The sequence below is a fragment of the Pseudophryne corroboree genome, chromosome 3, assembly GCF_028390025.1.
Source record: "Pseudophryne corroboree isolate aPseCor3 chromosome 3, aPseCor3.hap2, whole genome shotgun sequence".
Taxonomy (NCBI): Eukaryota; Metazoa; Chordata; class Amphibia; order Anura; family Myobatrachidae; genus Pseudophryne; species Pseudophryne corroboree.
Window position 1 is genome coordinate 518,932,044 of NC_086446.1, and position 14,255 is coordinate 518,946,298.

Below are 14,255 nucleotides of genomic sequence, written 5' to 3' on the forward strand. Positions count from 1 at the left end.
AGATTGCCTCGAGGTGCGTATCCCACTTTACAAGTAAAACTACGTACTTTACCAATCAAATTTTGGCAAAATCATTATGCGAGCAGTAATTGGAGTTACTAGAGTATCAAAATATCAAATTAGAAGAAATCGCATTGTTTTGGTATACGAGAAGCGATGCTAGCAAATTGTTTTTTTTTTTAGGATGGACATTGGGTCTAAATGACAAAACCATATTTTTTTAGGTTACTTATACCATCAATAGTCTACTTTATCAGTGTCATCACTGGGATACACTAGAAACATGCGAAAGATCATAAAGGGTTAAACTGTTCCGCCCTTTGCGGCCATATTATCTTTGGAGTTCATGAATTTTTTGTTAAGCAAGAAGAGTGTGAGATGACATCCTTATTTCAGGATTGCATGCTGAGCATATCACTAGCAATCTTCTAATTTAGCTATATATATATATATATATATATATATATATATATATATATATATATATATATATATATATATATATTATACTAGATTTTAAAGTGTATACAGTATGTCACCTGCAAACAGCAGAGTCAGGTTCATGTTTCAGTGATGTCACCTCCTCCTCCTGAACTGATAGGATGAATAGTGGTTTATTCCACTGAATGGAATGAAAAACCCATGCACTAAAAGCCCATTGCTTGTTTTCAGCCAAGTTAGGCTTTATCTGAGTTTCAAGATGAGCATATTTTCTGATCAGGTTATATTTGGCAGCATGAAGAAATTAGCTGAAATGATGACTCCATAGGTGTGTATGTGCCGCTCATTCCCTAAGCATGAAGTATAGTTGCCCATGTAGTCCTATCATTCTGTCCACACAATGCATTTTTTGTGCATTCACATATCTTGTTTGTAACGAAATCAAGTTGAAGGACTGGATTGTTTCATGAAGTGACCATTATTTATAAAATGTACCTTGTGGAAACAATTGACTGGTCACTGTATTTACTGCAAATGGTTGGAACGGGATGCCGTTAATAAACCTGCTGTCTGGATCCTGGCATTCAGGATACCGACGCCAGAATCCTGACAGCCAGTAAAATGCAGGTGGATGGAATACCGACCACAGCCCAGTATTCCCACTCGGGTAGTGGGTCCACGCCACCAGTCAAGTGGGAATATTACCTGTCTCACCACCACTTCAGGCCGGGTTGCCGCTGTCTGTATACTGACACCCGTCATCCGGGATCGCGTATGTATTCCGTTGGAACACACCTTATGCAGATCCCGTTGGATCTGCTTCCTGATTCACAAAGTACCGATGATTGGTACTTTGCACATGCACAGGACCTTTTCTGTGCATATATGAACAGGTCCTGCGATGTAGGAAGCAGACTGGCATCAGACTGTCAGTGGTTGATGTTCTGATGCCGTTTTGGGGATGGGGAAGGGACAGCGTTTGTGAAAACAGTGGTCTGTTGCTGCCGTTTAGGTGGAGTGAGAGTCCATGGGTGCTGCAAGCCACCCGATGATGAGTCAGTGATCCGATGCTGCGTCCTACGACTCTGGTTGGATCACTATTGTATCAGGAGGCGTCTACTTGTAACAGGCACCTTCTGCTGCACTAACATACAGAGCTATCCCTGCTGTTTCCAAGGAAGCCACAGCGATAGTGACTCTGCCCACATCTGAATTAGCCACACTGTGTTTTGTGCCATATGTTTAGATTTGGCTTTTGGGGGACGATTAAATTGTTTAAGAGAATTTGGGCAACCTGTCCTGAGGCTGCACTTGCTGGGGATTTCTTCTCACACCCTCCTGTAAGGTGTGAGCAGAAATCCATGTAAAGTAGGGCTTTGGGGTTGGTCGTGAGTGCCAGGCTCGCCGTAATTGAATGCTGCCGATGCGACCAGCTTGTGACTTGTTGAGCAAACAATTGAATTCCCTCAAACAGTTGAATCTCCCGCAACTACAGTCTCACATGATCATCTCTCAACCAATTGTTTGCCCCTTTTTCACCTTGAAATGTCCTGATATTTTCAGCTTCTGCCAAGTGCAACAGCAACCTGCATGCTCTGTAAGAAGAATTGGAAGTTCTGGCAGTAGGACCTATAACATGTAACTAATGTAACTAAGGTGGTGGGTGTCAGGTTCTCTCTAGACAAAATGGTGCTAAACAGTCTGAATTCTTAGGGGGAAATTCAAATGTTTGAAAAGTCTGTTGGGTGTCTGGTTTTTCCTGTCTATGATATAGGAAAAAACAGACACCCAACTGACTTTTCAAACAATTGAATCTCCCCCTTAGAATGTATATAGGAAATATCCTACCCCAGTTGTGAGACCTAGTGGTGTCTGCTAGAAAAGTGGTTCTCTGTTGACCTCTCTTGTCTCTTGATATGATGTCCGTTGACCTGCTGAACACCCTCCAGGATTTCTTCACTTGTGCTTAATAAGTTAGTTGTAAAATTGTCCTCCTCCAAAGGATAGACTGTATAGGTAGACACTCCACTAATTGGCGAGTGGTTTGTAGAGGCTCTCCATACTCCCAACGGGTCACCAGAGGCCAAGTAATGCAGGTTGGGGCTGCACATAGACAGGATGTAATCCAGGCGAAATGGTGATTACTTACATCTGCCTCTTCTCAATGTTTATTTTAGAGACAATAGCAAGGTTTATTTCCGTATCATTTGGATCTCTGCTGATTTGGATGTGAGTTGGGTTGAGAGAAGATGGGAGGAGGAGTATTCGTAAGGTGGGCATACACTATACAATTATCTGGCAGATATCTGACAGATCTGGCTGGTTGGAATGAAAATCTGGTAATGGATTAGAGCAAATGACAATCGACCATTGATTGTCACTTGCTCTAATCCATTACCAGATTTTCATTCCAACCTGCCAGATCTGTCAGATATCTGACAGATAATTGTATAGTGTATGCTCCGCTTTAGATCTAAATTCCTTATATACTAAATATACATATATAGCTGAGGGAATTCAATAGAGCACGAGAACACCTTGAGGACCTCGCACCCAATTTTGGATTACCGTGGGTATGTATGCTTTCAATACCTGCAATATCTAATTAGAAAACGAAATGGTTGCAATGTTTTCCACTCTGAAAACCCTGCAGCGTGAGTAAAAAAATAATATTATTTATGGGTTTGGTGGTCTCCCCTCCATTTTTATACTGGGGAGGGGGCTGCTGTGAGGGATGGTGGCCGCTGCGAGATGTAGTTCTGCCAGTAGTTACCTCCCGGGAGGAGGGGTCACACACTCACAATACACTCGCATAGTCCCGGAGCTGGAGAAGGCACTGCTTCGGAAGGTGAGTAATTCCTGACACTCCGCTTATTGGAAACTTCCGATTGCTTAATTAGCCCTCAAGAAGGGGGGGGGGGGGGGGGGGGGCTTCTATAGAAATACTGCATCTCATTTTCTGTCTAATTGAATAGCAAAATTTCCTGCTGTCAGTTGAATTCCACCATAGTGTTGGACATCTGTACATGCAGTATCTATGGAGTTGGCATTTATACCTGGATGAAGCTCTGTATTTATTTTTTACTCTTTGCAATCTGATTTTTTTGAGGTCTCTTAAAAACACATGTGCTGGGAAAATGGGTAAAACCTGATAACTAGCGTACACATTAAATTGTTTTTTATTGATGTGTTTCCATGCACTGCTCTATCCAGAATCCTGTGCATGAGCTGTCTCCTGACCAGGGGTGCAGTGAGGGTGGCTCCGGTGGAGCTCGAGCTCCGGGCACCGTAGAAGTTAGCAGGAAGAGGAGGAGAAGCAGAGGGGCGCACAGTGAACCTAATTCTGAGTTGATTGCAGCAGCAAATTTGTTAGCAGTTGGGCAAAACCACATGCACTGCAGGGGGGGCAGATATAACGTGCAGAGAGAGTTAGATTTGGGTGGGGTGTATTCAAACTGCTCTGGCTGCTACAGCACCTCTCTCTACATTAATGCTGCAGCACCTCTCTCTACCCTGGCTGCTGCTGCAGCAGCGTCTCTCTCTGCCCCGGCTGCTATAGCACCTCTCTCTGCATTGATGCTGCAGCACCTCTCACTGCATTACTGCATTAGAAGCTGCAGAGTAACATGTATAAGCTGTGTGGCATAACATGTATAAATGGCTCTACTCTGGTGTAATGTGTATAAGCGGCTCTACTGTGGTGTAACGTATAAAACCGACTCTACTGTGGTGTAATGTGTGTAAGCGGCTCTACTGTGGCATAACACGTATAAGCGGCGCTTCTGTGTTGTGTAATGTGTATTAGGGGCTCTACTGTATGGCGCAAGTGTATAAGGATTACTACCGCGTGGTGTATTTTGAATAACGGACACTACTGTGTGGTGTAATTTGAATAGCGGACACTACTGTGCGGTGTATTGTGAATAGCGGACACTACTGTGCGGTGTATTGTGAATAGCGGACACTACTGTGTGGTGTAATGTAAATAGCGAACACTACTGTGTGGTGTAGTGTAAATAGCGGACACTACTGGTGTAATGTGAATAACGGACAATTCTGTGCTGTGTTATGTGAATAATGGACAGTACTGTGTGGTGTAATCTGAATCGGTACTATTCTGTGGCCATGGCCCTTTATTTTTGTTGTGCACCTTTTGATGCTCCCTATCCCTATTTTATACATGGAGGGGTGCCTAATGGAAACTTTCGCCCTGAGCTCCACAAGGTTTAGGACCAGCCCTGTCACCAATTTAGGGTTTTTAACTATTTTTCTCTTACGTCCTAGAGGATGCTTGGGTCCACATTACTACCATGGGGTATAGACGGGTCCACTAGGAGCCATTGGCACTTTAAGAGTTTGAGAGTGTGGGCTGGCTCCTCCCTCTATGCCCCTCCTACCAGAATCAGTTTAGAAAATCTGCCCGGAGGAGCCGGTCACAGCTAGGGGAGCTCCATAGGAGTTTCTTTAGTTTTATTTTTTTCAATAGAGTTTAGGCACAGGGAGGCTGCTGGCAACAGCCTCCCTGCTTCGAGGGACTAAGGGAGGTAGTAGTGTCCGCCCTAAGGGGTCTGAGCCACTATCTCCGCTGACAGGACACTGAGCTCCTGAGGGGATCGAACGTTCGCTGCCACAGGGGATCGCTCACCCCAGCAGCATGCCGCCAACCCCCTTACAGAGTCAGAAGACTTCTGTGGCGAGTTAGTCGCTGGCCCCCCTGGCAAGTGGGGAGCCGGTGTGAAGATGGCGGCAACAGGGTGGGGAGCGCAGCACTAACTGCTCTCCAGGGCTCAGTGGTACTTGGTGCGGCGCTGTGAGGGGCGCCCTGAGCCAGCGCCTACACCCTACACTGGTCGGCAAGTCTGTCGGTGACACCAGATCACCGCCAGCATATACCTCAGGCCAGTATAAATTCAAACCAGAGCAGGAAGCAGCGCCATGAAAGGGGGCGGAGCTTCTCCGAGTGGACCCAGCAGCGTTCAGCGCCATCTTTCCTGCATGCAGAGATGCTGACAGGGGAGAGCTGTCCCTCCACATCAACTCCAGCTGCCTTGTACGATACCAGTGGGTTGTTAGTGTTCACTCTTGAATCCAGGCAGGGCAGGGCGCCGGACCTAGAGGGGCACAAGCATGTGCGCCGAAAAGGGGGCGTGGCCACGCAAAATAGGGGGCGGGGTCATTACGTGTTCAGCCCACAGGCGTAAAAAAATGGGGCGTGGGCGGCGTCACTACGGAGGTGCTGGGCTTCCCCCAAGCTCTCTCTCAGCGTGAATGGATGCCGCGCGCACGGCATCTTTACACGCTGCTCTGTTTTAGCACAGATTCCAATAAGAGAACCTGAGTGGTTAACCTCTATTAAGGGTATGATCTTTCAGATTTCTACTAGGGTAGCACAGAATGAAACTGCAACTCGGGTTTTACAGAACTCTATGGCTGTTTGGTCCGGGTCGACACCTTCAGGGCCCCCTGACACTCACTCTCATAAACGTGCTCTGGCCCAGATTATGCAAGATGACACGGATACCGACTCTGACACGGTAGACGGTGCTGAGGGGGGCGGCATCTCTTGCAAAAGGGGTGCAGTTGATGATTGAAGCCATTAGAGATGTGTTAAATATTGCTGACGCAATACCTGAGCAGGTTGAGGAGGCTTACTTCACGGATAATGAGAAAGCCTCGCTAACCTTTCATGCGTCTAAGGAGTTAAATGCTATATTTGAAAAGTCCTGGGAAAACCCAGAGAAAAAATTCCAGACCCCAAGAAACGTTCTGGTTGCATTCCCCTTCCCTGTGGAGGATAGAAAGAAATGGGAAAACCCACCCATAGTTGACGCATCTGTATCCAGACTGTCAAAAGAAGGTGGTTTTACCTGTCCCGTGATCTGCCGTGTTGAAAGAACCGGCTGATCGTAAGATTGACACTACACTCAAATCCATATAAACGGCTTCGGGGGCGATACTACGGCCTACCGTTGCCTGTGCATGGATTTCTAAAGCTATAGTAAAGTGGTCTGGCACGTTACTTGAGGAATTGGATACAATGGATAAAAGTGACGTTGAATTCTTCTTATGTAACATACAGGATTCTGCGGGATTTATGGTGGAATCCCTGGGTTCGATAGCTGCAGGGATCTCTTCCATGTCTGTCTCAGCTCGTAGAGGACTCTGGCTGCGCCAATGGTCTGCCGACACGGAATCCAGGAAAGGTGTGGAGAACCTACCCTACACAGGTCACGCTCTATTTGGGGAAGCGCTAGATGCGTGGATTTCCACTGCAACTGAGGGTAAGTCACCTTTTCTTCCTTCTGCTGCGTTTGCTACGAAGAAACCCTTTTCTTCAGCTACGTCACAGTCCTTTCGGACTCCTAAATCAAGAAAGCGTAAACCGCATAACACCTTCTTTAGAGGAGGGCAGGCAAAATCCAAAAAACCTGCTACTGCAGTCTCCCAGGACCAGAAGCCTGCTTTTGGTACATCAAAATCCTCAGCATGACGGTGGGACCGCATGGCCTGGAGGAAGGACCGGTGGGGGCGAGGCTCAGAAGGTTCAGTCACGTTTGGGTGGCGTTGGGCCTCGACCCCTGGGTGCAAGAAATTGTGTCCATGGGGTACAGGCTGGAATTTCAAGAGCTTTGCTGGCAGACAGGGCTATCCTACTGGAAGCCATCCAAAAATTGGAAGGGTCACAGGTCATTGTCCCAGTTCCACCTCATATGCACAACAAGGGTAACTATTCTAACCTTTTCGTGGTACCGAAACCGGATGGTTCGGTCAGGCCAATTTTGAATTTGAAGTCATTTAACCCCTATCTGAGGGAGTTCAAATTCAAAATGGAATCTCTGAGAGCAGTGGTTTCAGGTCTGGAGGAGGGGGAGTTTATGGTATTCCTGGATATCAAGGATGCGTACCTCCACATTCCGATTTGGCCGCCACATCAGTATTATATCCGATTCGCACTGTTCAACTGTCACTATCAGTACCAGGCACTGCCATTCGGCCTCACCACGGCACCGAGGGTGTTCACCAAGGTGATGGCAGAAATGATGGTTCTCCTCCGCAAGCAGGGAGTGAACATAATTCCATACCTGGACGATCTGCTGATAAAGGCAGTGTTCAGGGAGAAGTTGTTGCAGTCCATTGCTCTCACAACTCGGGGATCACGGTTGGATCCTGGGGGTCATTCCGAGTTGATCGGTCACTAGCTGTTTTTAGCAGCCGTGGGAGTGTATTTTAGCTTAGCAGAAGTGCGAACGAAAGGATCGCACAGCAGCTGCAAAATAATTTTGTGCAGTTTCAGAATAGCTTCAGACCTACTCAGCGCTTGCGATCACTTCAGACTGTTCAGTTCCGGATTTGACGTCACAAACACGCCCTGCGTTCGCCCAGCCACGCCTGCGTTTTTTCGAACACTCCCTGAAAACGGTCAGTTGCCACCCAGAAACGCCCACTTCATGTCAATCACTCTGCGGCAGCGCGACTGAAAAGCTTCGCTAGACCTTGTGTGAAACTACATCGGCCGTTGTGAAAGTACGTCGCGCGTGCGCATTGCGCCGCATGCGCAGAAGTTCTGTTTTTTTGCTTCATCGCTGCACAGCGAACATTTTCAGCTAGCGATCAACTCTGAATGACCCCCGCTAAACCTTTCAAAATCACATTTGGAACCAACAAGGAGATTGTCCTTCTTGGAGATGATCCTCGACACGGAAGTGCAGAGGGTATTCCTCCCAGTGAAGAAAGCGTTGGGGATACAATCAATGGTCCAGGATGTCTTGAAGCCTGCCCGGGTATCGGTTCATCAGTGCATTCGCCTTCTGGGGAAGATGATTGCCTTCTACGAGGCTCTACTGTACGGAAGATTCCATGCGTGATCCTTCCAGCTGGATCTCCTAGACAAATGGTCAGGATCTCATCTGCACATGCACCAGAGGATACGTCTCTCACCAAATGCAAGGATTTCACTCCTCTGGTGGCTGCAAATGCCTCACCTTCCTGAGGGCTGCAGATTCGGAGTTTAGGACTGGATCCTTCTAACCACGGATGCAAGTCTCAGAGGTTGGGGAGCGGTCACCGAAGGGGAAATCTTCCAAGGAAGATGGTCAACTCTGGAAGCCGTTCTTCCAATAAACATTCTGGAATGAAGAGCCGTGTACAACGGTCTTCTCCAGGCGGCACATCTTCTACGAGATCGGGCCATTCAAGTTCAGTCGGACAATGTAATGACGGTGGCCTACATAAACCGACAGGGAGGAACAAAGAGCAGAGCTGCAATGTCAGAGGTGACAAGAATCCTCCTCTGGGCAGAAAGGCACGCGTTGGCGCTGTCAGCGATCTTCCTCCAGGAGAATGGGGCCTCCATCCGGAGGTGTTCACGGATGTGATCAGTCGTTGGGGCGTGCCTCAAATAGACATGATGGCCTCACGTCTCAACAAGAAACTTCGGAGGTACTGTTCCAGGTCGAGAGACCCACAAGCAGTGGCAGTGGACGCCCTTGTAGCTCCGTGGGTGTTCAAGTCAGTGTATGTGTTCCCTCCACTTCCACTCATTCCAAGAATTCTAAAGCTCATAAAGAGAACAAAGGTTCAGGCAATTCTCATTGCTCCGGACTGGCCAAGGCGAGCTTGGTACGTGGACCTTCTGGACTTGCTGCTGGAAGATCCGAGGCCTCTTCCTCTTCGCGAGGACCTTCTGCAACAGGGGCCGTTCGCTTATCAAGACTTACCGCGGCTACGTTTGACGGCATGGAGGTTGAACGCCAGATATTAGCTCGGAAGGGCATTCCGAACAAAGTCATTCTTACCCTCATACAGGCTAGGAAAGGAGTAACGTCTAAACATTACCATCGCATTTGGAAAAAGTATGTATCTTGGTGTGAATCCGAGAAGTTTCCTACGGTGGAGTTTCAACTGGGACGGTTTCTCCTCTTGCTGCAAGCAGGTATGGATATGGGCCTAAGGTTGGGATCCGTTAAGGTCCAGATTTCGGCCTTATCCATTTTCTTCCAGAAACAATTGGCTGCCCTCCCTGAGGTTCAGACTTTTTTGAAAGGGGTTCTGCACATCCAGCCTCCCTTTGTACTGCCTACGGCGCCCTGGGAGCTTGACGTGGTGTTACAGTTCCTCCAATCAGATTGCTTTGAGCCTCTACAGGAGGTTGAGGTCAAGTTTCTCACGTGGAAGGCTGTCACTTTGTTGGCCTTAACTTCTGCGAGACGTGTGTCGGAGTTGGAGGCTTTGTCTTGCAAAAGACCCTACTTGATCTTCCATGAAGATAGAACTGAGCTCCGGACACATCAGCAGTTCCTTCCAAATGTTGTGTCGGCTTTTCATATCAACCAACCTATTGTGGTGCCAGTTGCTACTGACTCATCAATTACTTCGTAGTCCTTGGATGTTGTAAGGGCTCTGAAGATCTATGTGAAGAGGACTGCTCATCACAGAAAATTGGACTCTGTTTGTCCTGTATGATCCCAAGAAAATTGTGTGTCCTGCTTCTAAGCAGACGATCTCTTGCTGGATCAGGTTCACTATCCAGCATGCGTATTCGACAGCAGGATTGCTCGGTCCAAAATCTGTTAAGGCCCACTCTACTCGTAAGGTGGGTTCTTCCTGGACGGCTGCCCGGGGTGTCTCGGCTTTACAACTTTGCCGAGCGGCTACTTGGTCTGGGTCGAACACGTTTGCCAAGTTCTACAAGTTCGATACTTTGGCCTCTGAGGACCTAAAGTTTGGTCAATCAGTTCTGCAGGTGCCTCCGAGCTCTCCCTCCCGTTCTGGGAGCTTTGGTACATCCCCATGGTACTAATGTGGACCCCAGCATCCTCTAGGACGTAAGAGAAAATAGGATTTTAATTACCTACCGGTAAATCCTTTTCTCGTAGTCCGTAGAGGAGGCTGGGCGCCCGCCCAGCGCTTCGTTTTCCTGCAAACGTTATTTGGTTCAGTACAACTTCATTTTAGTTGAGTACTGAGTCTGGTAGGGGGGGCATAGAGGGAGGAATCAGCCCACCCTCTCAAACTCTTAAAGTGCCAATGGCTCCTAGTGAACCCGTCTATACCCCATGGTACTAATGTGGACATCCTCTACGGACTACGAGAAAAGGATTTACCGGTAGGTAATTAAAATCCTATTTTTTTCTATTCAAATGTAACATGCATCCAATTCAGTACAGGGGAGGGGGCGCTGAAACATACCCTTGCTCCAGGCATCATGGCAACTATCTCCTGACCACGCTTGTGTGGCAGCCATTGCTGGAGAGGGATACGGAGGAACACTCTCTCCCTCTACATTTTGCGAATGCTACAATATTTTGGGGGAATTTGCCGCAAATATTTAATGTCAACCTAATGGCTGTGTCGACCCATTTCTAGTGTCGACCTACCCACTGTCGACCAATGGGTGTCGACCTAGAGTCCCATACCATTTAATGATAAATAGGCTCTTTGGTCCTTAACACACTAATAAACAACATTTCCACCCAATACAGCATAGTTTTGTTTAGTGGTGCAGGTCTCTGGAAATTATTGTGGAACCCAGTTGTTACAGATGCCAGGGAAGACCCGCCATTCCTGTCCCGTAATTTCAGAAATAAAGTTCCAGAAACCATGCATGTTCCTGGATGGCATACTGTGGCATACCAGCTGTCAGTCAACGTCTACTGCAACACACACAATACACATAAAAGTTTCTGTTACTTTTTTTTTAAACACCCTGTATATACTATGATATGTGATATACATATTTTGCTTATGATATTGCAGCAACTGAAGCAGCAAAGAGACAAACTTAAACAATATCAAAAGAAGATTTCATTGCAACTGCAACGTGAACGTGTACTGGCCAAGCAGCTTCTACATGATGGCAAGAAAGAGTAAGTATACAAATATACCTGCTCCTGAAGCATGGTGGCACATTGATATTTACCCTTTTACCAATCACACTGGATGCAAATGAGATGGAGGAAGCAGATTCAGCAGGAACTCTAATTGTGTATAAATAGTCATTGGCATTGTAAATTTTAGGGGGAGAAACTTGATTACGTTCTGTTCTAACAGTAGAAAAACAAACCACACATTTAAACAGACAATAATAACTGGTAACATATATATATATATATATATATATATATATCTATATATATATATATATATATATATATATATATATATATATATCATAATGGCATTGTGCTTGCTAACAAACACCGCTGCTGATAATATTGCTGTATACAAACGTAATGACATAATATTTTGCTGAATGTAACTCAAATAGAACTTTAAAAGCATCATTGGAGCTTGTGGCGGGAGGCTAAGATGTAGGGTACTTGCAGACAGTATAGAACCTGTGCTCTAAACTCAAGCCCAAGAGATCACAAATAAGATTAAAAATCTACCACCACACACTCACACAGCACAGATGCAGCTTTACTTCAAATCCCAGTAGAAGCCCCAACTAATCCTCATAACTTCAACCTGAAGAGCACACGGATCCAGCAATGTCAGAGGTCCTAAATGTAATTGGCAAAACTCTGTCGGACAGATTTAAAAATCACAAGAGACACAAATCTGCAAAGTCTTCTACCACATTGCAGACCGAGAATACAGCAGTTCTGAAGTGGAGAATTGCCTTCAGTGGGTGGAACTAGGGGCTGCAGAGTCCTTAAAACTTTTTGTAAAGTGTACTGTATTATCAGGATCCTTGGCCTGTGTGAAAAAACTAAGGACAGTACCCCGGAGAACTGTCTTCCTAAATTCCTTGGAACTTTTAATTATCAGAGGTACACCAAATGAAATACTAGGCTTTACCCAGAGAGGACACAGTTACTGTATAAACCCTCTTCCACATTTGTGGTTGCATTGGTTTTGTACCATTTAGTTCAGGATGTTGAGGAATTTCAAGTAACTCCATTCTGGAAGTGGGAATGGCAAGCCACAATTGGGGGCATTTTAGTTATTATTTACTTACATCTGTATGTAAAAATTAATATAAGTGTATATATAAATCTATATGTGACAAAGCAAGCAATCAGCACTCCCTGCAGCTCAGCAAAAGACATTGTGCCATCCAAAGGGTACCATAGTAATACACTCAAAATCCCCCTGATTAAAGAACTGATTGAATAGGTTTTGAACTCTTTTTCACTTGTTTTATCCATGTGGTGCTATTTGGAATATATATTATATATTTATATACATACATGCACCGTTAAGTCATTAAAACCACTGACAAGTGACGTGAATAACATTGATCATCTCCTTACAATAGCACCTGTAAAGGAGTGGGATATATTAAGCAGCAAGTGAACACTCAGTTGTTGGAAGTAGTTAAAATGGGTAATTGTAAGGGTCTGAGGGGCAGATTAAGCTCGGTGAAGTGATAAAGTACCAGCCAATCCGCCCCTAACTTCCATGTTACAGGCTGGGTTTGAAAAATGACAGGAGATGACTGGCTGGAGCGTTATCACCTTCCACTTTATCGCTTCACCAGGCTTAATACATCTGCCCCTGAGGGGCAGATGTATTAAGCCTGGAGAAGTGATAAAGCTAAATATTTATCTTATATAATACCCTTTATGAGGTCTAAGAACACTGTACGCTATCTACGTATGAAGTACCGTAAGGGTACGCACGTTGCATAACAATCGCTTAGCCGTAGTCGAGACGCTCAAGCGTCACGTTCGCTCACGGCCAAGAGATCACGGGCAGGCACGCTATTGGCTGCTGACTAACTTAATGATTCGCTATAGCGTAGCGGACGCTCGGGACCACGAGGAGATCACCAGCGGCGCTGACGCTCACAATGTTAAACCTTTGTATCTAAACTATAAACAGTGTATTGTGCAGTAAAACCTTAGTGTAATGATAGAGTGTAAATGCAACACAGTATAACTTTATTACCTTTAAAGCTGTTCTAGCGTCACCGACGCTCTGAGAATACTTAACACTATAAGAAATACACAGATACCGTGCTCAGGGTCCAACGCCTAATATATATATTATGAATGATATACTTGCAAAAGAATTAATACAAATACAAATCATACACTACAATATAACATAGACTACCTAACCAGATAACTACACAGGAAATACAATACAATTACTATTTAAGGGAAAATAAGAGAGAAAGAGGAGAAGAGAGAGAGAGAGAAATTGGCTCACAATAACAAGAAGATCAATATAGTTGCGGAGAAACACTTACGCACAAGGGGAAACAATCGCATGCGCCTCGATATCCAGCTCCCGATTATCAGCAATGAGAACCGTTGAAGAGAGTGAACTGGATATGGTCGGCCTGCCTATTTATGCCCCACACACAATACAATTCAATGGTCCCTACAATCTCATTGTTCATTGGACACAGGAATTCGACTTCGCATTATAACAAAAGGTCATAGGTTGATTCATACAGGTGGGCTGTGACTGCTTCCAACTGTTCAGGTGGGTGGGATACTGGGTTTCCCGCCGCATGACTAAATAAGAACAAATAATAGTAAATGGACATAAACTTCTTATGTCCATAACTATTCGCACGAGCGATTAATCCGCTCCAAACCAACACCGGAATATTGCTATTTAAATACTCTTCCGATGGGTACCAAACACCACTGTATGACCCCTGTTAGACCCTTCGTACAATACAAAGAGGGATCTCTCTGTTCAGGAACATGCTATGTTAACTAAACTTTCAGAATCTATCAAAGGGACCATGATCTACAAAATACATTATATAGTGAAAATATGTAACGATTGAGTCGCACGCTACGATCACATAAACTCTACCGTAAATACGCATACCGTGCGCCTGCGGGTGCCCGCGA

The 14,255-nt window shown here is 45.6% G+C and overlaps 1 protein-coding gene across 1 annotated transcript in view; it reads left to right on the forward strand.

The window, feature by feature from the left end:
* Positions 1-14,255, forward strand: part of CHMP6 (charged multivesicular body protein 6) — a 128,528-nt gene that overhangs the window by 33,127 nt on the left and 81,146 nt on the right. The window contains exon 2 of the mRNA XM_063961085.1: positions 11,197-11,306. Within this exon, the coding sequence (XP_063817155.1) occupies positions 11,197-11,306 (110 nt within the window). The remainder of the gene's footprint in view (positions 1-11,196; positions 11,307-14,255) is intronic.